The sequence below is a fragment of the Colletotrichum jinshuiense genome, chromosome 1 (assembly GCF_051148585.1).
Source record: "Colletotrichum jinshuiense chromosome 1, complete sequence".
Lineage (NCBI taxonomy): Eukaryota > Fungi > Ascomycota > Sordariomycetes > Glomerellales > Glomerellaceae > Colletotrichum > Colletotrichum jinshuiense.
In genome coordinates, this window is record NC_139302.1 from 5,831,419 (window position 1) to 5,855,519 (window position 24,101).

The window sequence follows — 24,101 nt, forward strand, 5'->3', positions numbered from 1 at the left end:
ACAGAGGGTGTGAGTGGAGGGCAAGGCGGTCCCCAACAACCCTCAGCTTTTCAAACAACCAGGGCGCGTGCCATCTCATCGGTGACTGTCCTCGGTGATGCTATCGGTCGAAGACAAGGGCGTTGACTACATGGCCCTCCTTCCAACCCTGCTCGGTGAGGGAGAGGTTCTCCTTAAGAATCTTGCCCATGTAGGCAATTCGGACCTTCTTTGTTGAGGCAAGCTACAGAGAATTGTCAGTCAGTCGAGGTCAACTAAAAGGGAAAGGAGTTTCTCGACTTACCCCGGATTCCTCTTGGATCTTTCGAGCAACGACTCTAACGCTGTCGGGCTCGGCAAAGCTGACCGTGACGTCACGCGAGGTCTCGCTCAGACGAGCCAGCACAGAGAGCTGGTCTCGGGTGTCGACAACGGCCTTGCCCTTCTCCTCTCTCCGGCGCACGCTGTCGTCCTCGTCGAGCTCTTCCGTGGTCTCCTCTCCCCCCGCCAAGTCATCCTTAAGATCTCTCGTGGAGAGGGCCTCGTCCGCACCGTCTATCGTGACGTCGTCCTCGACAATGTTGGTCGGCTCAGCGACGAGCCACTCCGCCAAGGGGTAGTAGTTGCCCAGCTGGTCATACGCGCCCTGCGCAAGATCGCCCGTAGGAAGGGTGATCTCGGCGGCATCGAGAATACCCTGCGCAGTGGCAAGCCCGTTCGTGCCGTCCTCGGCAGCGCCCTGGCCTACGGGGTCCCAGAGGATCTCTAGGGCGGCACGCAGCGACTGCCAGACCTCGGGGCGTCCGGTGACGCGGGTGTCGAAGAACTCGGTTCGTTCACGGTTGAGGGCGGTGCGGGTCCAGGCGCGGCCCTTAGAGTTCCAGACGTGGCGGCGGAGGGGCTTGTTGATGTGCTTGTCGAGGGGCATGTCATGGTGGTGGCGGCGACGGCGTCCGGAGGTCTGTGTTATCTCGGCGGTGGAATCATCGGGGGAGCCCGAGGTGGTCGCGGGGTTGATGGCTCTCGCGGAGCCCGTGTTGGTCGGTCCCGAGTAGGGGGCGTTCGAGCCCTCCGAACGGGAGAGACAGCAGCCCTGCGGGAAGGATTGTCAGTCTGGGCGCTAGTGTGAGGGCATGCGACGGCAAGTGGTCGGACAAGATGCAGTTATGGCAGTGCGCTTGGCACACCCAGGGCCTTTTCCGGTTGGGAATAGTGCGAGCAAAGGAAACGGAAGTAAAATACCATTTTAACAGGCGCCCCAGAGCAGGAGGAAGAGGGGAAGGAAGTATTGGTTGCGCGGGGATCGGTGGTCTAGCAAGTAGAGATGTCGCGTGCCATCGCCCAGAGTATCTCGATGCTGCGCAATCGGGATAGTGATCGAGGCTTGACGAATATATTGTCGCTAGATCGAAGAAGAACGGCAGAGGTAATGTGACGCTGCAGAAAGGCGCCGGTTGTTCAGAATGAGGAGAAAGAAGACAGGACGAAAGAGGAGAGGCGAAATTGGGCGATGGTCGTTGGAGGTCTGGACCCTTGCCCACTGGGACGTGATGGGCTGGCTGATCGTCGCTGGTTGGTTGGAGACGACTGCAGCGGCTGTCGATGTTTGATGCGTTGGTGTGTTGGTACCGGACAAGAACGTGGAGAGAGAGCGACGGCAAGGGTACGTATTCGGAGAGTAGCGATTGGAAGGGGAGATGGATGCGACGGCGAAGAAAGCGTTGAGCGAACGGCAGCCCCAACGTAAGGCAAAGAAAGAGGCAAAGAGAAAAGTCGGGAGGGGGGGAAAGGGACGAGAAGCGACGAGAGACGAGAGATGACGACCGGGACTCGGTGGGCTGTTGTTGACGAAAGTAGTGACTTCCGGCCGGCCTCGCCAGTGCAACGCGGGATGGAATCCAGCAATCTTCTGTTCAGTGGTTGCAGTTGCAGTTCCCCGGAAGAGGATCTCGGCAAGCAGGGGCGTGCTAGTGCGAGTGTGAGACACCCAAGTTTGCTTGTTTTCGCTTGGGAGCGCCGAATGAGATAAGAAACGGACCGACACAGACGGGGAGAGCTCTACGAAGTACAGAGCAACTAGCGGCCTGGACCTCAACTTTTTTGTCCCCTCGGCCCCCCTCCCCCGCTGCTCACTTCTTCTACGGCTTCATTCCATGTCTCCTGCGTGCGGCGCAACCCCCGTGTTGAGGCTCCAGGCCTCCGAGTCCGTTCAGTTCGCACGTGGTCCCTCCTTTCATCAGGCGGCGCGCTAAGCATGACAGATCGAGACAATAAGAACTGCCGAGCCTAGACAAAGGTCCCAGATCCCGACCTTTTTTGATTTTTTTTTTGTCTTTTTCTTCCATTGTCAATTTTTTTTCCCCGATGTCCTGGCGCTGTAGGTCACAAGTGCCTTGGCGTGGCCCATCAGACCAGCCCAACACAGGGACCTCCCCAGCATTCTTCGGCCTAGTCCACTCGCTTCATGCGGGAGAACCCCTCTATTGCTGTCGACAGTGGCCAGGGATCTCGGTGCGCCTGACGCAAGGTTGAACTCTGGCAGCGCCCTCAATGTCTCTCTCACATCAAGAATTACGCCAACATTACGGAGTACATCAGGAGAAATGTACTTCTTCAGGGCGAACAAAAGCGCCATAACGCCTACGTCTCAGGCATCTGCATCCCAATTGACACACCCTTCGTATGCTGCCGATCCCAGAGGACGGGGTCCAGTCAGGGGACATCTCGTATCACACATTTCGCTCCAATTGAGGCGCCCATGCCGGGTTTCCGTTACCTCAACCATATCACATGGAGGGGCTATTTTTACTTGACGTGATCTGAATCTCCTTCTAGTGTAGAGATTGGGCCCGGCCCGCCAATCGGAGCACCCAATGTGCTTATTTGGTGTGCATGAGAATGCTCTGCTTCGTCGCGAAAAGCTCGTGGGTTTCGCCGTTGATTAAGTCGAGTCCCAACCCAGGACATCCATCCTCTCCGCCCCGGGACGCCCGTCTTCTTCAGACGAACCGGACGCACCGGCCATCCCTGAAGACCCAACTTGTGGCTCCATTGACCCGCGGAGCCTCCGTATCATGCCGTTTCGGCACATGATCCAGTCTTTTATTACCGGCCGCCCCCTTGTCTGTATCCATCTGGGCCCAGTATTTCATGTCAGTCTTGAACCGCCCACCAGAGAGGGCCAATGACGTGAAAAACGTCTTCAATACCACATTCCGCGTGCCCAAGACTTCTCAGCCACCGAGTATGATGTCATTGAACCGATGCAATGGGCGGCGCAATGGGTGAGAGCCGGAGACTGGCTCAGTTGCACAGGCGCCAAGTCATCCTTGGTAATCACCAGAGAAACTTACGGCAGTTCTTGCTGCCGCAGAGACACTTGACCATGTCTCCCTGTTTGCTCTTATCCTTGGCATCGTCGTCTTGTTCCGCTACACCGTCGACATAGTCGAACGTGAGTTGCTCCCCTCGCGGTATGTCCCTCAACGCAAACATGGCGATGTCATGGATGTGTTTGTCGGCATGATCCCCCACGCGCGCAAAAATACGTAGGTTCGGGTCACACGAGTGGTTGATGAACCGAGTCGGGCCCGACATGAATTCGCCATCGATCTCCAGCGGCGGACCCCGAAGTCGCATATCGGGGGATTCCTGGTCGGTGAACTTGTCCAGCGCGAAGAGATACACGTCTTTGCGCTGCGCAATGCTGGAGGCGTTCCGCCGGCGCTGGGCCTCTTGCGGTGTGATGATTTCCCCAATGTACTTGTCCACGAACTGGCCCTTTTTGATATCGACCAGCGAGCGTACTCCTGCCATCCAGCCGTCAGCATATCTCTGCTCGCACCACGCACATCGCCAGAGAACCCACCCCATCCTGTCGTCGATGTCCGGAAGATCTGGAGAGGGATTTTCCGTCCTCCCTCCACCACGCGGTTGGGGCAACTGTCTGTACAGGCGCAACCTTCGTGGCATTCGTAAATCGGACGCTTGGATTTCAGGAACTTGGACCGTAGTAGTCCTGCCTTTGCGCCGTGCATGTGGTACATGTACACCTTCTTCCTCGCCTGCCCTTCGTCATCGGAGTCGTCCTCCTGCTCCTGCAGGCAGAGACAGCCGCGGTATTGGCACTCCTCTTCATCTTGGCACTCACAGCCGCTGCGAAAGCTATCCTCGGCGGCTTGGACACCGGTGCCAAGCTTTGACTCCTGCAGGAACCGGAAGGTGGAGGGTATCACCTCGTCATCCTCCTCGTTGACGATCGTGATCGGGTATTTCTTGTAGTTCGGGAGTCGTCGAATCTGACACCAGTGGCAGCTGTCTTTTTCTTTCTCAAGCGCCTATGTAATTAATTTGTTAGCTAGAGTGCCCATACTCAGAATTGGGCACAGAGAAGCGCTGGAGGTCCAGTGTTTCCTACCCTCGCCGACCCTTTTGTACTATGGAGCTCATTCGTGCCGTGGTGGAAAAAATGTCGCTCGGTTGCCGCCTCCATGTTGTCGGCTTCTTCTGGGGAAATCACAGAGGTCAGGATGCATCCCGAAGACACAGAGGTGTTTGCCAACAGGCGTTTGTAGCATGCTCATGTGCGGACCGAGAACCGCGGGGCAACCGAACCATGGAAGGAATAGTTGACTGGCCACTTTACGCGACGCGTCCATGGCAAAGACCCTGCTGACTCAGCCCGGTGTAAGTGGGGCCGTACTCATCTTCCGCATCTAACCTTCGTCGGCTTTCTGCTCCTCCTCGCCAAAGCCTCAGTCATGGGTGACCACGAGAGAAGTTTAAAAAGGGATTTTAGCTAAATTTGGCACTTTTTACTTCAAGGCTTGTTAAAGTGTTCAGCAATGGCTTTTATTACATATCCTACGATATTGTACGACTGAGCTAGTGCCTGGGCTTGTTCTTGCACTGAGGCTTGAACGTCGAGCCGAGCTCACCCCATTTGATGTTGCTAAACGTCACGACAGGGTTTGGCTCGATGGTCCGAATAACCTTGGGATCGCCCTCCGTCTCGTTGCACGGTCCCGCATCCGGCGCGCCGTCGAGCCAGCGCATGAAGCCGCCCTCGTCCCACCAGATGCTGAACGCAAGCACCATGCCGCGGTCAAACGACTCGCCCATTTCCTGGTGTGCGCCGAGGTCCATGAACCGCCGCGAGCCAGTGGCCGCACAGAACTCGTCGTTGAGGTAATTGACCTGCGGCAGGTCCGGGTTGTTGACGACCTCGCTGCGGATCAGCCGCCCGTCCTGTATATACAGACGATGGATCTCGGTCAGCACGCCCGCCTCGTTGGCCGGGAACTGCGTGATGACGGTGAAGGGGCGCGTTGTGTCGACCTTGAACTCGGGTCCACGGCCATAGTAGTCCGGCTGGTTGACACGGTACGGGTTCCATGCACAGCCGTTCTTGTCGCAGACGCCCTCGAAGGCGCAATCCTCCCCCTCGCAGAGGTACACACCCGTCTGGTTGCAAGGGTGCGGTGCCACATGCACAGCGCGGGAGTTGGCTTCCCAGATGTCCTGTGAGGAAACGTGTCAGTACTTTTCCCGTAGCAATTGGCATGGGCAGGCTCAAGACTTACCATCTCATTACAGCAACTTCCGTAACCTTCAATGTTTCCCTATGTGACGGACAGATATATGTCAGAGGGAAGAACGCAATTGTCAACTCAAGAATGGCTTCCGCTCAACTTACTTCGCCATTGATGAACGGTGTTGTGTAACACTGCGCATCACAGTAGCCCGTTCCGTGGGTAGCGCCGCCCTGGTTCAGCGCGCTCTTCCCGCCGTCTGCCTCCATCTCGGAAAGATAGAGCGCGCTGTTCATACCACACGGCAGCCTCGTCACGTCGACGTCAAAAGTGAACTCCTGGCCCGTCAAGTGCATCATCTCGTACTTCTCCTTGGCCGGGTCGAGCAGGTACACGCGCGGGGACACCTGGAATCCGTCCTTGAGCTGGTACATTGTCATGGCGGCGCCGTCCGTCGTGACGCCGACGCGGCTGTAGTCGTTGAGTCCTTCCTGGACGCAGTTTTCGGCGCAGGCTTCCTTGGTCGGGCATGCTGTCGCGTTGGGTGGGTTACCCCAGGAGCCACAGCTAGCGCCGTTGGCCTCTTGGTAGACGTTATGCGCAAGAGAGTCGAGGACGATGAAGTTGTTCACCTCGGTGCAGCCACCTGCCTTGGTACATCGCCATGTTTTGAGCGCCGGGTGGTTCTCAGCCGGTCCGATCTGTCGCTGAGCAGATGCCAGACCGATAAGGAGGGTGGCGAGACCCAGGCGGGAAACGGTAGGTGCCATGGCGACGGGCCGGTGGTAAATGTCCTTGTGAGAGTTCGGAAACGCCAGGGAAAGGAGAGACAATGACAATGGCACCTCAGAAGGCAAGGACAGAGGCGGTCATTCCGAAATCGTGAGAGGATCAGCCCGGCCATATATCCTCGCAGATAGCCCTAGCTGAGGCTGGTCGAGACTGGCCCTCTTCCGCTTCCCACATCATGAGTCTCTCAGGGGAGGAGCTTGGGTCAGAATTCTATCCAGGGACGAGGCTTTCATCCGCCGCCCATGCTAGCTAGTTCCCGTTGTGACTGATGGAAGCTCATGCTCCGAGGCCCAGTCCGACTATTCTAGTATTGTGCAGTGACTGATAGCAAGGGTTCGGCAGACTGAGGCTACCGCCACAAAAGTTAAACTAGAAACGGGTAGTGGCGGGTAGGCGGAGGCAAGAGGGCCATTGAGCCATTCTTCGTCACGTTGTGTCTCACGGTACAACGGGCCAGGAACCGCGCATACAGAGATCTGGGCGCTCTCGTGGATGCAACTCTGCCCTCTTCGAACACCCTCGTGCAGGTGAGCCTGCATCATTGAAGTCGCCTAGTCGCCCAGCCGTCCACTAGGATTGCCGGCTTCCCACCGGCCATTAGCCGACTCTTGTTCCTGACAGAAGCGACAATGGGCATCTAGGCCCTTGTCTAGTTTTGGCAGAGCCATCCAAGGCATATTTGGAGATGGGTGAAAGGCGGGGAAAACAGACTTAAGCATGGCTTACGGGCGTCCTGGTCGAGGTTCCCCAGTTCTCCGCATGAAGCTATTGCAGGGGTGCAGGACCGGGGGGTGGTGATCCGATCCATGGGCCAAGCGGCCGCTAGAGGCGGACGTCCATGTGAAAAGGAGTAGCAACTCCGGCTGTGACATTAGGATGGGCATCAAGCCACTCTTTCGCTTCTAGGGCAAATCCTCCGTAGACAGGCCGGTGATACATGGCCCAGCATGATTTGAGATCGTTCATATCGGGTCCTGGACGAGTGCGGAGAGGAGCACGGAAACCCGCGGCCACGTCGTCAAGAATTGCTATATTCTGCGATGCAGAATCGCAAATCGCTTGAGCCATGCCGTCGGAAACCTAAACCGGCGACTGGTCAACCTCGCCGAGGCGGGCTAGCTAGCGGAGAAACTGGAGACAATCTCCGTTGAATTATTCCATCCCGTCCTGGCCCTTTGCCAGGCCGCCGTCCAATATTTCCATTCTTCCGCCTTTGCCCGGCTCGGCGCACCACTCACATCCCTCGAGGCTAGGAGGGGGCCCTCGCAGCGTGATCTCAGGCCATAGCCCACTTTGGGGCCAGATTTGAAGGAGCACTGCATGCGACCTGTCTGGTGAGACTGCATCGACAGGAGGTCGACTGTTTGTGCTTTGCACATTGCTGCAAGGCACACACCTCCACTTCTCGGCCCCCCATCTCTGACAGCTCGCGCTCGCGTTAGCGACCTTGGAAGCCGTTGGGTGCTCCCTCCGCAAGCGGCAAACCATTCCGCCGGTCAATAATTACCCGATTCATCTAGCTCGCCTGGCTCCGGCTCGCCTGGCGCTCCCCGGCATCGGTGGTCCGAGGGTGCAGCCAGAGCATCGGGTCCCCCGCGATGATCGCTGCCCGCTTCGCTCGATTCCCGGTCCCCGTGGTGTCCGGTTTTTAGACGTCAAGGTAGTGATTTTCGTCGTCAAGTCCTCTCAGACAAGACCGTTGTTACTCGCTTTTGTCATACCCACAGGAACGATCCACCTGCATTAGATGTTGGCTCCTCGACTTTATGCCGACCGGGGCATGCCCTTTCCGAACGTCACTGGAGGAAGGTATTGCTGGAGTTCATATCGTTCATTAAATTGTGTACTTGGCTGTCAGTGACCGTCATAGCCCCCCTGGCAGCTGGGTATCCCCCAAAACTCATTGCCAGTTGGCCTTGATGACATCCACAATCACACCGTGGTCCTGATCCTGCTTAAGCCCGCTAACAACCACAATGGCAACCACACCCTCGACGCCCTTGACGCGGATGGGCACGCCGCCGCCGTGGATGGCGTACTTGCCCGCCTGCTCCGCGCTCATACCGAAAAGCGTCGCGAAGCGCACCTCGTCGCCCCCAAACTTGTTGTGCAGGAGCCATGTGCTGCTGCCCCATCGGAGCACGCTGTTGCGCTTGCGCTGCACCCACGTCTCATTGTCGGGGAGGGTGCCGGGGCCGACGGCCGTCTGGAAGAGGATCTGCTGGCTGTTTGCGAGCGCGATTGAGACCACGGTGGGCTTCTGGTTGACGAGGGCGAAGGGGAGGAGGCGTGCGTGCAGAAGGTGGCCGAGTTCCCAGGCGTCCTCTGCCGTGAAGGACTCCAGGGTGAAGGAATCGCCGTCCTGCTTGAGAGCCTCGACCTGCAATGCGTCGTCAGGGTCCGTCGTGAAGATCCGGTCAGAACGACCTCGGGGTTGTACTCACATCGGATGTCGGGATGGGAATCGGCACAGGCGCGGCGCCGGGGTTGCGGACGGCCTCGAGAGACTTCTCCAGGCCGAAGCCTGCGGGGTTGCGGCGGGTCCAGACCTTCTGAGACATGTTTGGCGGCGGCGGGCTGCTGGGCGCGGATGCTCTTATGGTGTACGAGTGAAAGTCTGCGTCGGTTCTGGGCGTCTCTGGTGAGAATCCGGCGACCGAGTTACTGGATGATGAGAGGTCGTCTTGCAACTGAAGTTCCAGTCAGTCAGTCTCGTCGGTCCCGCGGGCGCGACGGCGGCTTTAATATGCTCCCTCCAGCAGCGAAATGGACAAAAAGAACCCCATCCCAAGTAGGCAAAACCCACCGGACTATATTGTGGCTCCCCGACTCAGCCCACTTGGTGTTCTTCAACTCTTACAATTACCCCATCGGGAAAGGGAACAAAACGTACAGAGTCGGGGATCTCCTGCGTGATAGGCTGCAGGGCCGGTCGCGCAACGGGTGCTGAGCTTAGGGTGCTTGGCCGCCCGGCTTGTCTCTTTGGCGTCTTTTGGTACCGGTGGAGCCCCCATTCCCTCAGCCTGCGCTGGAATGTTTTGCTGTTTACCTCGACTCCTTTGGCGGCGAGCGACTTGACCATGCTCTCGACCGTCTCGCGCCGATTGAACGCCGCGACGATTTCGTCCTTGAAGGGTTCCAGGTCGAACCGGGGTCGTCCCGGTGGCATCTTGGATGATTCAATTGTAAACAATTGGGTTGCAATGTAGACTCGGAGAGACAAGACCAAGGTCCGCTTGGCCCGAAAGCACCTGGCATTCGCGATGAGCTTGACGCGGATTGATCTCACGTTCCGTGCTTTAGCCATTTCTGCACCCAGTGGGGACTCTGCTCTGAGGGGTAATCGGACAATTTACCCTCGGGAATACCCCGGTACAACCGCTCAATTATGTCCTTTTTGTCCAATTAGTGTGTGTACTTGCCGCGACGGTCCGACGCACCCCCCACCAACGACGACCGCATGCGCCGATACTCCCCGCTGCAGTCACGTCATGGACATACCCTGGCCCTCGGCAGGCGTCCCCCTTAGCTCAACGTTCGCCGTTGAGGTAAATAGAGCCCTCTTGGCGTGGCTTCTGGTTGTTCGAACGGATTACCGGTACCCGTACGCTGGAGGTCCTTGGTCGTATCTTTGGCGTACAACCAACCAATTACCACATCGGCTATGGAGTCGGAACATGTTCCACATACCTCAAAAGTCAACTAGAGGAGTTTTGCACGGTAGGATAGTAGAGATTTGCAGTTTTACCCGGGGATTCAACGAGGTTACGAAAGAGCAACAGCTTAGTTTCCCCGGGGGGAGGCGTTGATTTTCAACGTTGTCACATTGTCACGTTGTAAACTGAGACAGTGCTTGGCAGTTGACGTCTCATTGTATGAACAACGATTGGCTCCTTAGCTAATCGGCAGAGTAACGGCTGCGGAGTTTCTCCATGGATGTAAGCACTGGGATGCTACAGAGACTTCAGGTGGTACTAAAGTAGATTGACCTCTGATGGTCATAATCCCCATTCATGTCTCGCGAAGTCTTACTGCGGCTCTCCACAAGCTCCTTACAAGCGTCAAAACGAAACCCAGCAACCAAAATGCGGAAACCCATGGACTTTGTGTGTGGCAAACCAGAATCCGCCAGTCAGATTTAAGGGTCGAATGGTTGCCAAGCTCTTGTTCTCTCTACTGATAATAGCCCTGGATTTAACACTTGTAGAAGATTTGTGTTTCAGTCATGGAGACTAGGCCTATACGAATGACATACTGAAGCGGTCGCCAATTGATTGAATACCGAAGACACAGCAAGGCTTGGCTTCTTGCTTCAAAATCGTTCTTTTGTCCTTGAAAAGAGCACCCATGCATAGTTGAACATCGCCACGGCAGCGCAAACAAGATTACTCAAGTTGTTTGGCCCAGCCTGGCTTCATGTGGGTACGATGTGATGTCGGTGCCCAAGTGGACGAGTTGAGAGCAATTGACGGAAAGGTAGCGTGTGCAAGCTACACATAGCCAAACTCTCTCATATATATGGCTTGAAGCGCTATTTTCTCAAATGTATGGTTAGCAAGCTATTGGTTGGGCTGAGCAAAAGAAAGGCTGGTTGCGTGAAAATCCTATTTTATAACACTGGCATGATTTTGAGACGAGACACAGTGCAACGAAGATACTTGATGGCTCGGGTTTAGCCTGGAATAGAATCCACTTTGAGTACTCTGTCACATACGAATGTTTTCTCATAGTGTGAATGGCGAATGAAGATGAGCGTTACTGAGATCCGACCCGAAAAGTAACTCAAACCATCTAGACCCTGAACCACTTTCATAAACAACATTCTCTATTAGCCGTCTAGTAGACTATAAATCATCATCGACGTGCCTGGATTATAGCCACCACGAGCTCCAGACCCTGTCTATCCAGAGAAAGATTTTGTCTCATTATGATGGGAAAAGAAGAAAGGAACACCAATAATGAGAGCATCGCGCTGTTGCAACTTTTATCGTAATTGCATGCCCCAAGTGATAACTAACCTTGCGGAAGAATGTTTGTTAACATAGTTGTGGGTTTGGAACACTCAATATGAGACTACTCAATTACTGACCAGGTAACTACCTTCAGTCTGAAACCAGGGGTGAGCAATCAACAGTATCGTTTGTAGCGGAAGAGTTGTTGACTAAGTTAGCGATAGGGATGATGCTAGTCTTCACAGAGGCAAAGCCTGGACGAAGTATTAGAGTTTTGGTCTGTGTTGAACCCTACTTTAGGTTCGTTCAACTGATGCAGGTGTTCGGACGACAATACGCCGAAATCCCCCTAGCATCTTCAGAACCGTTGTGGCACCTGTGCTCAACTCATCACCAAGTCCAAACGGACAATGGCCGGTTGGCCCAATGGCAAGGCGTCTGACTACGATCAAATACGTTATCAGGAGATTCTGGGTTCGACCCCCAGGCTGGTCAATTTCATTTTTTGTTCGCAGGACTTTCAACAAAAGACTTGTGTTTGGCTCCATACGGACGTTTAGGGCACAATCTCGACTCCAGGGAAGACCCCACCTGACAGTTTTGCTTGGTGTGGGCCGAAGCACGGTTCGTTGATTGTTTTCTGCCTGGGCAAAAAGCTTACGTTTCACGGCGGCGGCGTTGGCGGTGCCAATAAGAGTGTGGCGAGTACTTGGAAGACCGGACCCGTGGACAGCTTTACACGGCTTTTGTAGTGTTCAAAGCGTGCTTGCCGGCTCCAAGCACTCGTAAATGGCCCTATTAAGCAACAACATGCACCTTGATAAGCAATTGTGAGTGAGAACGAGCAGGTGGCATCATGATAAAGATCTGGGGAACGATGGTCTAAAGTCAGGGGATGCTCGTATCTGGTCGGCACCACCGCTCCGTCGGTGGAATCCGTGGGTGCCGGCAAGACCGTGGGACCCCCGTCGGGAGTTTCGGGTTGTGGGAGATTTCTTGGCTGCCAGCTTCTCCAGGGCTTAACGTCCCGGGATCGCAACAAGGGCTCCTGTGGTTGTTTCGGCAGGTTTGATAGCCGTGAGCTTGGATAAGGGCTCGCTCGCTTTTCACGACCAAGTTATGAACATGGCACACCGGCATACTCTTCATATAAGCAAGACGATCAGCAGCCAGTGCATGAAGTAAAATCAAACTTTAATAACCGGCAAGTGGAACCACTCACAGCTCTGCCCCTGGACGAACAACCAATCTCCTCTTGGTGCCTGACTCGTATATTGACCAGGATGATAGTTTCAACCGGGACTCGGGGCGCATGCAGCCCCCACACTTTCTCGAGTTTCCCCTGGCTCCAAGCCACGGAAGACTGATCACGACAGACGTCAACGGTGCTGCGGATGAGCCAGGTTGCTCCCTCCGGCTACTGGGCCAAAAGTGCCCCTAATCCCGCAGTGGCCGAGTCTCCGGGTCCTGTCCCCTTTGGGTCCTGGGATAGTTGGGGGGGAACTGGAGTCCAAGCATGTTATCTATACCAGGTGAACCGTGCCATGACCAACCGCCCGAACTTGGTTATTTTCTAGTCACTGTAGCTCCCCGTCCCCTCCTCCACAACTACCTAAAACTCTTCCTCGTCCCAAAATTGACCGCCCCTGAAACTCCATCCCGCGCCCGTTATACGCCTTGAACGTGTTCGACCGAATTCGAGGAATCCCGATGTTGAGAAGAGAATTGGCCAAGGCGTCGTCCTGCTAGAGAAAACCAACAAAGCTTTTCCGACGCGATCGAGCGTCGACCGACGACCGTTGAGAATGCCGTCGAGACATCGGAAGCGAATCATCCCGCCCTCATCGCTCCTCATCTCATATCTCGCATCCGTTTCCAACGCCGCCTTTACCAATGATTTCTCTGCCTACCCCCAAGCGGCGCGGTCATGCCTCGACACGGCGGCCGCCGCGTCCGGCTGCACCGGCAACACGGTAAAGGAAATGAACACCTGTCTTTGCGGAAATGGAGGAAACTTTGTGTTGGCGACCGCGTCGTGTGTTGAGAAGACGGCCAAGGACGAGCTCGACGACGTATATGAGATGCTTTTGACCTCTTGCACCGACTCGCAAACGCCATTGGGCGTCTCACAAGCCCAATTTCTTGACCCCGAAGATGACGATGACACCAAGTCGACATCTTCTCACAGCAGCACAACAACGTTTTCCACATCCACCACGATGCCGCCGAGCGCAGCGTCAACTTCCCAATCAATGACGACATACAAGAGTGTAGCACCAGGTGGGGTGACAGTAACAGTAACGCAGGGAATTGCGTCTATACCGACCGGAACGAGTAGTGGGAAGCAGGGGAGCACCGGCGAGGAGGACCAGAGCTCGAATCCCGACGAAGGTGGTGGATCAAGCAAGACGGCTCTTGCGGCCGGTGTTGTTGGAGGAGTCGCCGTGCTGGCTGGCGTGCTTGCATTCCTTTGCTACCGACGACGAAAGCAGCGCAAGGAACGAGCAGGACAAGTCGGAACAGGTGGGAAGTTTGCGGCATTGTCTAGCGCCACGAGCCTAACAACAATGTCAGCATCTCCGCCTCAGGGACAAGCGACGACAGCATACAACGGAGCGAACGATCTAAGGCCAGGCACGGCACACACGATGCAAATGGCGGCGGGCACCGCCCAGTGGAACCAACAACACCAGCAGCAAGGCCAGCAAAGCCCCCAACATTGGCAAAATAACGCTGCAAGTCCGTATGGCCAGCACGGAGGAACTTGGCCGTCGCCTGTGGCCAATGCGGACGGGCCGACTGGGACGTGGGGGGTTTCGCCCGTTTCTCAATATCCTCCCGGGTCATCAGGAGGAGGGTCACCGTCGTCACATCGCGGAACTTGGAACGCGCAAGCTGTCCCGGCAGCTGTTCCCGCTCCTCATCCTTCTCATCCGACGAATAACGCATACGCACCGGTCTTCGAGCTGGCCGGAGACGAGACCATGGCCGTCGAGGCAGACTCGACGCCAATTGGCCATGCCCAACCAGCAATGCAGCCGCCCTCACGATCAATACAGTCAACGCCACAAGCAATGTCAGCACAGCCAATACAACCGGCACCCACACATCACGGAATGCCAAGGCAGATTGATGATGCATTGCAAGTGTCACAAGTAGAATTACCGCCGCCACGGTACTCGGGACCATCGTCAGAATGGGTCAACGAGGATAAGAAGCTGGGCTAGATGGGAATGCCTTGGCGAGATAGCTCTTCAGCATAATGATGTTTTCTTTTTTAAACCTTTTTGTAATACTATCCACATGTAGACTACAGGCATCGCTGCCGACATGATGCATAAGACTTCAAATTTCACTTAAGATCGGCAAGCCATCTGATATAGCACCCCTCAAGCGGGTCGTATTTCAATCAATGTCATCACGCACCATTGCTCACTGATCCAAGTGAGTGACAAGGAAGATGCTCCAGGCATGTGAGTGACCAGCTCCTCCTCCCCGGAACAAAAAGTAAGAAATTGGGGCGTTGATGAATGAAGCAAAAGGAATGTCCCTGGCAAGGCTCGAACTTGCGACCTTTGGATATCTCGTGCTTGAAGCAGAGTCATATCAATTACGTAATATGAGACCAACGCTCTTCCAACTGAGCCACAGAGACTCTCTCGTGTGCTTGGCGAGACGGCAGTAGAAACGTACTAACAATGCGAATGAGCAGTCCACATTGTTCTCGATTCTTGTTCCTAGGCCTTGATTTCTGGCCTGCATCGTATCTGATATGCCGGGTGCCAACTATTCGCTTGAGTTGGTTTATTGATGAGAAAGGCGTCGCAATGCTGAAAGAACCGAAAGATCCTGCACGTTGGAAAAGCTTGCGCCATCTACTCGATAATTGTTACTCGAACAAGTCGAGACTCAGGACACAGACACGACACGTCGGGTCAAAGAGTAAGCTCATCACGAGGAGGATGGCATCTGGTACACCAAATAGCCAAGTGTCGAGAGTTGAATGAGGCAGCCAGCCCTACGGCGTTGTTAGCTTCGTCATTCGCGTGTCTTTGCGCTCCCACCCTCCGAGTACCCACTGTAGGCATATGGGCTACCCGAATGCCCGCTTAGCCCAGCAGATCAGTCCGTTTCTGTTTACGAAGAGGCCTCTTGTCAGCCTTACCTAGCCACAAACTGCGGGTGTCGTGTACTGAACGCGCGTCTTACCAACGCTAGCGAATCTTCCGGGGTTGATTGGGTCGGCCAACTCCTGCGGCTGAGCACCGAGGAAGGCGGCGCAGGTCTTCTGCCGCCCTGCCTAAAATGATGGCAGTGTCTCCAATCAGAATCGGCCTTCTCCTGTCAGCATCATCATTCCATCTCGCAACCGGTTGCCGGCTGTGCCAGGGAGTCCCTTACCCACCGATTTAACCATAAATCGGCTCCAGCGACCAGATTCAGTGCCAAGGGTATGAGTATAGCGCAGATATAGCCAGAGCACTAGCAGACTTGGACCTTCGATCAAGCAACACGCGCAGCATGAGAATGGCAGGCTTCTCCTCCGCCGCGGTGACCTCTGGTTGTAATGACACCTCCCACCGAGCTGTCTCGACATCGGCCGAGCTCGACAATCTCCTCAAGGCCATTGATCCAGGATGTACTGCAGCACAGCACCTGATCTCATTGTCAGCAAAAATCGACCAGTTTAGGGAGACCATAGACCAGCTTCGAAAGTCCCTTGATGGCGCGTCGGCCATGTCGCCGGGTCTGCGCAATGCTCTGGCCATCTCCATCCAGCCATGTGCAGACGCTGCCGCCGTCGTAGACAAGCAGATTCGGAGACTCGACCCAGGAAATGTCGTCGCCCTTAACCCTGATGTGATCTTGCAATACGAGAACTATTATATGGCAAACATGCGCCTTTCCACGCAATTCATTCAAGTTGCTCAGATGTGAGTCCCAGAACCGAATCGCTCGATGCGGCGATCAATACTGAAGCGTTGATAAAGGCATACCGTCGCTCAGCAAGATGCAAGACTCTCGGCCCCCGACGGACACCGGACGCTGGAAACAGCAGTAGAAACATCGCAAATCGTCCTTACACGCAGTGAAATACTTCGGAACCCAGAAGAATCTGGTCAGTCGGTTACAGATAGTGCCGCAACTGCAGGGGAAACCGATGATGGTCAGACAGATATGCCGCCCCCAGACTACCCTGCAGACAAGGCCAATAAGGGGAAAAACAAGGCCTCTGGCCAATTCTTCTCGTCAATCTCTAACTCCTTTAAAGCAATGACAGCTGGCTTACGAGCCAAGCCAGAGCCCATGGTCATTGCCATGTGCCAGGCTGCCAAGAGCGGCGACGTGGGACAGCTCAAGGGCTTCGCGTCTCAGGCAGTCAACATCAACGGCCAGAACGAAGAAGGGTATACGCCACTTATATCTGCGATTCGCGCCAACCAGATCGAAGCTGTTCAGTTCCTCATCCAATCCGGCGCCGATCGCTCGGCCAAGGACTCCTTTAGCGGCAAGAAAAAGCCACCTCTATTCCACGCGGCCGAGTGTGGATTCGTTCCGATTGCCGAGTTTCTCATCAACAATGGCGCGGACTTGAAGGAGCGGTCATGGTCCGGACAATACTACTTTATCGAGGTCGCGAACAGCAACCAACTGGATATCATCAAGCTATTTCTGAGTCGCGGATGCGAGGCCAACATGAGTGCTCTCAGTGGCCGGACCATTTTCATCCATGCTATTCAAAACGGCAGTCTTCCGCATATAAAGCTTCTGCAGGAGTTCGGCGCTGACATGAATGCTCGCGACATCACTGGCCAACCCGCCTTGCACATGGCCCTAACTCAGAATCGGATGGACATCGTCACATTCCTCCTGGAGCATGGTGCGGACCCGAACGTTATGGATCTCACTGGAACCACGATGATAAGCTCAGCGTTGCACAAAAAGAAGTACGAACTTGTCAAGATCCTGCTTGCTCGAGGTGCCGACCCCAACGCCACCGGCCTACTGGGCAAGGGAATACTATGGGCTATTCTGCAAAATAAGGACATGGAAGATGAAATCAAAGTTGAGCTCATTCGGGCACTTCTTGCCCGAGGAGCCAACCCCAACCAGGTAGATAACTGGGGAGAATCCATCATGACTCTAGTCATAACACTAGGCAACACCGAAATACTTCGAACATTCTTGACGCACGGTGGCGACCCCAACAAAAAGATCAAAGACGACACATTCCTTCTTTATTGCCTTGATCGTGCCAGGGTCGAAGATGTCAAACTGCTGCTGACACACGGCGCTGACGCAAATGGGACCGATAGCAAGGGCAGAACACCGCTGATCGAGGCTCTCCAGACGAACAATCACGCTCTAGTACAGGTGCTGCTCCAATTTGGGGCAGATGTGAACAAGATGGGACAAGTCAAGCCTTTGACGCTGGCACGGTTGTTGGGGAATCAGGAATTCGCCCAAATGTTGACCGAACGTGGTGCTCAGGCACCTGCAAAACTGATGGCGGGAAGCGCGCCACCTACACCTGTGAGTCCGAGCCGGGCCAACACCTCATCCAGACAAGGCCGGCCGGAAGCGGGAAGGACAGAGATGCCTCCTCCATACTCAGAGGCAAGTGCTTCCCAAGGGGCGACGGCAGCAGGTACACCGACCACCGGTAGAAAGCTGATCTAGATTGATCGAATCGGATTAAGGGTTTCGAATTACGGATAGAAAAGTCTTTATCGGAGGAAGCAATGGCTTTATATATAACTAAACAAGGAGTTTAAGGGAAGGAGAACGACAAGGGTCGATGCCCAATGGGCTTGTTGCTTATGGATAACTCACATAATTAATACCATAAATCAGAACGACGAGATAATTTTTTTATTAGTTTAGCAACAAATCTCCAGAAAGACTGCAACTAAAATCTAGCATGTATCTTGATCTGTTTGTGGTCTCTGGCGTTGTGTAATGTAACCAACCCTATGATCAGTTATACATGTACTGTTCTTGTTGGATTACTTATCCAAAATACGGGCAGGCGGTTGCAGTAGCGGAACCCGGAGATTACACCTGTTGGATTACTCAGCCAGAATACAGGGAGTTGGCCAGCAGCAGCAGCCGGCCGCGGCAACGGCCGCGGCAACGGAACCCGGAGATCCAACCTCCGGGCTGGCAATAGTGATATCTTCACTACTGCTGCTGCTGCCAACCTACCTACTCTTCTACACACAAGACAACAGAAGAATACAGTACCAGTTTGATCCTTTGATTATGTTCGATTATCACCCGTACGGGTAACCTGTGATCCCAACAACACCTCCTCGGGCTGCCAACGGCAATATCTTCACTACTGCTGCTGTTGCTGCCAAATTTCCTACTTTGTCGTCTACACACCGATTTCCAAGCTTCCGAATACACTACAGTGATATTTAACGAGCTTCTATCTGCACAGGTATACTGTGATTCCAACAGTCCTCGCCAAAACTCTGCCAATCCTCGACCTCAAATTTAATTTCTTGGTTCAATCTTCCAGTTTCTAAGAACTACCAATCCGTAGGAAGACCGCTCTTTTTGCCGCGTTTGCCATACTAAAGTGATATCGGGTAAATTATGGGAAGGTTTGCTCGGAGGGAATATAACACCAAGCTATCAATGCTTGCAGACTTACTATTAACCTCTGCCCAGAAAAAGAGTCTAGATGATCAGCTGTGTTTTATTGATGGATATCCTCGAATGAAGTGTCTTGATCACCGTGGTCATTTTCTAAAAACTTCGCATGATGACTTGTGACAAAGTGTTTCTAACATGAAGAAATTGAAAACGTCAATACTGGGTATACCCAAGTGGAGACAAACCCAAAAGTTCAACGTGCCTTTGACTATGGTTAAACAGGGCTGAACAAGCACGCATAATTCTACATTTTAACATGCAAGTTACTAATCCAAAGTATCATCAGGTCGAGGTTACGTGGAAAGGGTTCTTTTTCTTTCACTTCTCCTCTTCGCCAACTTCTTGCAAGTTCCCGCCCTGCTCCTCTTTGATTTGTCGTGAATAAATGCGGCGTTGCGTGGCAGGATCGACAATATCATAACCGCCGACCCAATCGGTGTAGAGTACGGTGCCCACGGAAGCTTTCGGACTTATTAATTGGTGTAGATCTCTAAATACTCCTGATCAGCATGGCGAACTCAAAAAAACCGGAGAAAACGCAAATATGTGGGTTGAAGGCCGAGGTTGGCCCGCGGAACTTTAGCAACAACTGGCAGTGTATTCGAGAGTCTGAGTTTAGTTGTTGCACCGTACCCAACTTCGAGTTATTCTTAGTAGCTAGCTCTGGTCTTTTGATAGTTCCGTCGATGTTTTGCGAGAGAAAAGAAATAAAAGTCGCGTATCCCAGTGGCGTGCCATGACTACATGAGTCCGTGAATCACCTTAATTACTTCACTGACCATTATGTACAGGTTTATTTTATGATAGCCTCGTGATAATGCATGCAAGATCACAAACTACCCAACATCATACGGATCCGAAATTAGCCTTTGATGGCCGTCCGAATGATTTGCTCCAGCCCTTCTCTCCCTATCGGCTCAATGCCAAGTAGGCTATTATCAGTTTCGGGGAAGTATCCAGCCTCTGTGCCAATAAAGGCACGGTTGATGAACATCTCTACCACCTCCTCGCTGTGGTCACCCTTATTCCATCTTTCATGGGCGATCCTTTCGAGGTCCTCCGTCTTTGAGTGCTTGATTTCCCACTCCCCAGTCGGGTCAATGCTCTTAGAAATCTCAACAATCTCGTTCTGCGTCGTCTCGACGCTGCTTATCTTGACTGGGCGGTTTGCCGTCTCGTCAAGATGAGTGAAAATCCCAATTACTGCTTGTCCAATGTGCGGCAGGGTGGTAGCATTGAACTTAACGTCCCCGCCATCCTTGATGTGGGCTTTCTTGCCCTTGACATCCACAAGAAAATCAAGGGCGTAACCGGGCGCCAAGAATGAGACGTTCATGATGATGGTGTACGAGAAAGAGGGTTTCTCAGCCACCTTTTCGTCAAGATACTTCCGAATGGCAATTTTGGGCTGGTAGATGGGTATGGCAGCAAGTTTGGGGTTCTTGGTATCATTGCCATACTCGGAGGGAATCATTCTCCTCACACCCGCATTGAAAGCTGCGTCGACCACGTTTTTCTGAATATGGATGGCCTCAAACGCTATGGCTGACACAAGAGCATCCTGCCCGCTGAGAGCAGCCTCTAGACTAGGTACTGACTCGTAGTCAACGTACTTTACTGTAACACTTGCGGGGAATTTGTGGCTAGACCCCTCGCGAGTGAGGACGGTGATCTGAAAAAGCTCTGACTTCAGCAGGACATCAAGCAGGACTCGTCCCAAGAAGCCGTTTGCCTTAAAGGGCCCGTCAGCTCCAAACTCTTTATATATCCGTTTGCCGTAAGAGGCTCAGGTGACTTACACCTGCAAGGGCGACATTTTTAATGGGGGTGGACATGATGAGAAATTTTGATATCTTGAATAAGGTAGCTCCGACAGCGAGTATATCGGCAGGATCTGGGAACTGATGTATCAAAGGACTGAAGAGTGAGCTGTGAAAAAAAACAAGAACAGATGGCAGGTTGTTGAGAATACAGGTGAAAAAGGTATTTATGAAATTGGGTCACCATGGTTGCGGTGTGTTTCAACGCATTTTGGCCTGGTACGTTCATGTCAGGCCCGACGCCTCGGCCAGCACCACACCGGGATCAACGCACTGCCCGTGTTGACCCACAGTTTAGAGTTCGCCGGGACGGCCTGTCATGCGAACGGCCCAGGCGATTGTCGCCCTCCTGCCCTTTTGGAAATCACGCATCCAGTGGAGTTACAGTATGATCTGCCAAGGTACAGATTCTTTTGAGTCTCAGGGGGGGGAGAAGCCCACCAGTGCGAACTCCCCGCTGAAAACCCCGACCAGAGCATCGTATGATTGAGACAATCAGTAAGACATCTAACAGAATGATGGCCACTAACCCTTGTGCTATCCCAGGTTTACACAGCTTGGCTGTCACATCCGGGACGAGTCTGGGTCAGTGGTAACATCCAGGTATCAATATCCTCTCAGCAGAACCAGGTTCTTGACACGTCATGTGAGTTCCAGGGCTGCGGGCTTGAATTCAACCCTCGGAAAAGCCAGCGGTAAGGCGGAATAACCCTTCCGGAACAATGGACGATGAATTCGGTGTTAAATACCCTAGTAGAAGTTTCCTTGTATGCATCAATATAGATGAACTGGCGAGGAGCTTCCAAGTATAAAGCTCCTCTCGCCCTTCCATATGAGTCTCCGGCAAATAAAAAATTACGAGAAAAATCAGACCAAGTCATCACTGACATACACACGACAAAATTTAACCTTATTGACGCCGTGTCTCTTCAAATATGTTGGTCCCTATTCTGACCCTGGTTGCGTCTCTCGCAACGGTCATTTACTCTCTCTATGTCATTGTAAGAACGCAAATTCTCCGACGTCGTATGAGAAAAGAATATGGAGCTCTTCCACCCAAAAAGCTACCCCAGAAAGACCCCTTCTTTGGCACAGATGTTGTCCTTCAGAACTTGGCTGCTGCCAAGAAGTTTGGGTTTCTTGCTTTGCTGAAGAAGCGCCACGAGGAACAAGGGCGGACCTTCACTACCAACACTTATCTGAGAACTACGATCAACACTTGTGACCCCAGGTTGATTCAGACTGTACTTTCTACTCAGTTTGATGACTTTGGAATGGGTCCTTTGCGTCGGAAAAGCGCGTCCCCTCTTCTCGGCAGAGGCATTTTCACCACAGATAACGAGATCTGGGCTCATCAGAGAGCTTTGATTCGACCTAGCTTTATCAGAGCACAAGTGACAGACTTCAGCATATTTGAGACGCACGTGGATCAGCTTATCCAGCTTATTGCGCGAGAGAACTATACAGTTGACTTGCAGCAACTATTTTTCCGCATGGTTCGTTTCCTTCCCTTAGTGTCGACGCCAGTTTTCAGTTTGGGTGTTTTATTCTAATCCCGACCCTTAGGTGCTTGATTCCAACAGCGAGTATCTTTTTGGAGAATCTGTTGGCTTGATGTCAGATCACGCTTCCGACTCTGCGCACACTTTCCACCACGCGCTTGACTACGCTCAGCAAGGAACCATTCTAAGGCTTCGGCTAGGCAATCTTATGTTTGCCCATCGGGACGCTAAATTCAGAGAGTCATGCGGCATCGTGCACGCATACGCAGACAAGTTTGTTAAGCAGGCACTCGAGTTTCGCCAGCGTGAGAAGATGTACCCCACGGAGAAGAAGGACGAATACACACGCTCGAAGTACATCTTCCTCAACGAGCTAGCCAAGGACACAGAGAACCCGATCATGCTACGCGACCAGATTGTCAACATGTTGCTCGCGGCCAGAGATACAACTGCAGGACTTCTTGCATTCGCATTCTTCTTGCTAGCCCGGAACCCTGAAGTGTGGAAGAAACTCAGAGCGGATGTGCTTGAGCACTACACGGAGCCTTTAACCTACGATGCTGTTATGCAGATGACATACCTTCGCTATGTGCTACAGGAGAGTAAGTTTATTCCAAACCCTTGGATTTTTACTTTCTGCGTTCCAGCTAACACTCAATAAGCTCTTCGTCTTTTCCCTCCCATCGCCACCAACAGCCGTATGGCCAACAAGGACTGCGTAATCCCGGTAGGGGGAGGTCCCGACGGACGCTCACCTCTGTTCGTTGCTAAGAACAACGTTGTCACCTACAGTACCTTCGTCATGCACCGGCGTCCAGAGCTGTTTGGCCCTGATGCGGAAGAGTTCATCCCAGAGCGCTGGGAGACTCTCAGACCTGGCTGGGAATACCTGCCCTTCAATGGTGGCCCTCGTGTGTGCCCCGGTCAGAAATTCGCTCTAACCGAGTCGTCCTATACGATTGCAAGGTTGCTGCATGCCTTCTCTGGGATTGAAAACATGGATCCGTCTGACTGGCGTGAACAACTTACCTTGTCCCTGACTCTGAACAATGGAGTCAAGGTGCGGCTCCACCCGGAGGCTTAATAACCCCGGTGTTGTCTTAAGTAGATAACGAAGAACATGCTTTTCGTTCTTTTAGCCGTGAATGCAACTTGAACCCGCTAAGAAGAACTCGAATTTATTGAAAACTAGTTCACGACGAAATTGATATATGTTTACCGAATCAGAAAATAAGATGAGATGCACCGAGTGATGTAAATGCCGTACAGTTAGTTTCCCGAGTCTTCAAGAACTTCACTAGCACAGGGCTGACTTTCCCAATGCTTTGTTTGTGAAAACGCAGACACGTGGCCGTGACTTTACTCCGTAGGATCTTGACGAATCTTACATCCTGATGAAAATGGATCATTTTCCTGCAGCTTGACGCTGTTACAGACCCTTGTAAGTGATTATTGGGACAGATATGGACCACTTACCAGAGCGGAAAAGTCGCAGGCTTGGCCACCAGCTACCAAGGTAACAGACCGAAGCGGTCAATCGGATCACAAAGGCGAGGCCAAAATAGCCTAGAATGGCGGGGAGAACAGCTGCGGCGGGGCTGCAATATAATAGAGTTGCGGTTGCCCCATGGATTTAGTTAGTACTAGTTTACTATATACAGGAGACAACGCTTGTTTGACTCTCTCAAGTTTCACCGCCGTCGTAATAGCTGCTGATGACAGCCCACCAAGCGTAGGATGGCGCCTCTTGAATTTATGCGACACGCTAGGGTCTTTGCGGCCTCGAATGACCAAATTAGGCTTGTCACTCAGCAGCCGCCTGCTCGCCGCGGATTTACCAGTCATCGGACAGTTAACGTGCAG

The 24,101-nt window shown here is 53.3% G+C and overlaps 8 protein-coding genes across 8 annotated transcripts; 3 read left to right on the forward strand and 5 right to left on the reverse strand.

The window, feature by feature from the left end:
- Positions 1-100: 100 nt before the first annotated feature.
- EsH8_I_001518 (uncharacterized protein) lies at positions 101-2,614 on the reverse strand (the record flags this gene model as incomplete). The annotated part of the gene is made up of 3 exons (XM_083268931.1): positions 101-223; positions 284-1,072; positions 2,543-2,614. The coding sequence occupies 3 exons, from the start codon at positions 2,612-2,614 to the stop codon at positions 101-103; spliced, it is 984 nt and encodes a 327-aa protein (XP_083119369.1).
- A 701-nt stretch (positions 2,615-3,315) lies between these two features.
- On the reverse strand, positions 3,316-4,471 carry EsH8_I_001519 (SET domain-containing protein; the record flags this gene model as incomplete). Its single annotated transcript, XM_083268932.1, has 3 exons — positions 3,316-3,788; positions 3,848-4,316; positions 4,397-4,471. The coding sequence occupies 3 exons, from the start codon at positions 4,469-4,471 to the stop codon at positions 3,316-3,318; spliced, it is 1,017 nt and encodes a 338-aa protein (XP_083119370.1).
- A 392-nt stretch (positions 4,472-4,863) lies between these two features.
- Positions 4,864-6,280, reverse strand: EsH8_I_001520 (glycoside hydrolase family 7 protein; the record flags this gene model as incomplete). The annotated part of the gene is made up of 3 exons (XM_083268933.1): positions 4,864-5,499; positions 5,562-5,600; positions 5,675-6,280. The coding sequence occupies 3 exons, from the start codon at positions 6,278-6,280 to the stop codon at positions 4,864-4,866; spliced, it is 1,281 nt and encodes a 426-aa protein (XP_083119371.1).
- A 1,922-nt stretch (positions 6,281-8,202) lies between these two features.
- Positions 8,203-9,609, reverse strand: EsH8_I_001521 (uncharacterized protein; the record flags this gene model as incomplete). Its single annotated transcript, XM_083268934.1, has 3 exons — positions 8,203-8,682; positions 8,747-8,992; positions 9,196-9,609. The coding sequence occupies 3 exons, from the start codon at positions 9,607-9,609 to the stop codon at positions 8,203-8,205; spliced, it is 1,140 nt and encodes a 379-aa protein (XP_083119372.1).
- A 3,450-nt stretch (positions 9,610-13,059) lies between these two features.
- Positions 13,060-14,481, forward strand: EsH8_I_001522 (uncharacterized protein; the record flags this gene model as incomplete). The annotated part of the gene is made up of 1 exon (XM_083268935.1): positions 13,060-14,481. One exon carries the CDS (start codon positions 13,060-13,062, stop codon positions 14,479-14,481), a length of 1,422 nt encoding a protein of 473 aa, XP_083119373.1.
- A 1,294-nt stretch (positions 14,482-15,775) lies between these two features.
- On the forward strand, positions 15,776-17,935 carry EsH8_I_001523 (ankyrin repeat domain-containing protein; the record flags this gene model as incomplete). The annotated part of the gene is made up of 2 exons (XM_083268936.1): positions 15,776-16,188; positions 16,246-17,935. 2 exons carry the CDS (start codon positions 15,776-15,778, stop codon positions 17,933-17,935), a joined length of 2,103 nt encoding a protein of 700 aa, XP_083119374.1.
- A 1,843-nt stretch (positions 17,936-19,778) lies between these two features.
- EsH8_I_001524 (aromatic alcohol reductase) lies at positions 19,779-20,751 on the reverse strand (the record flags this gene model as incomplete). The annotated part of the gene is made up of 2 exons (XM_083268937.1): positions 19,779-20,648; positions 20,716-20,751. The coding sequence occupies 2 exons, from the start codon at positions 20,749-20,751 to the stop codon at positions 19,779-19,781; spliced, it is 906 nt and encodes a 301-aa protein (XP_083119375.1).
- Positions 20,752-21,671: 920 nt separating this feature from the next.
- EsH8_I_001525 (cytochrome P450) lies at positions 21,672-23,322 on the forward strand (the record flags this gene model as incomplete). The annotated part of the gene is made up of 4 exons (XM_083268938.1): positions 21,672-21,737; positions 21,801-22,232; positions 22,303-22,840; positions 22,901-23,322. The coding sequence occupies 4 exons, from the start codon at positions 21,672-21,674 to the stop codon at positions 23,320-23,322; spliced, it is 1,458 nt and encodes a 485-aa protein (XP_083119376.1).
- Between the last annotated feature and the right edge of the window lie 779 nt (positions 23,323-24,101).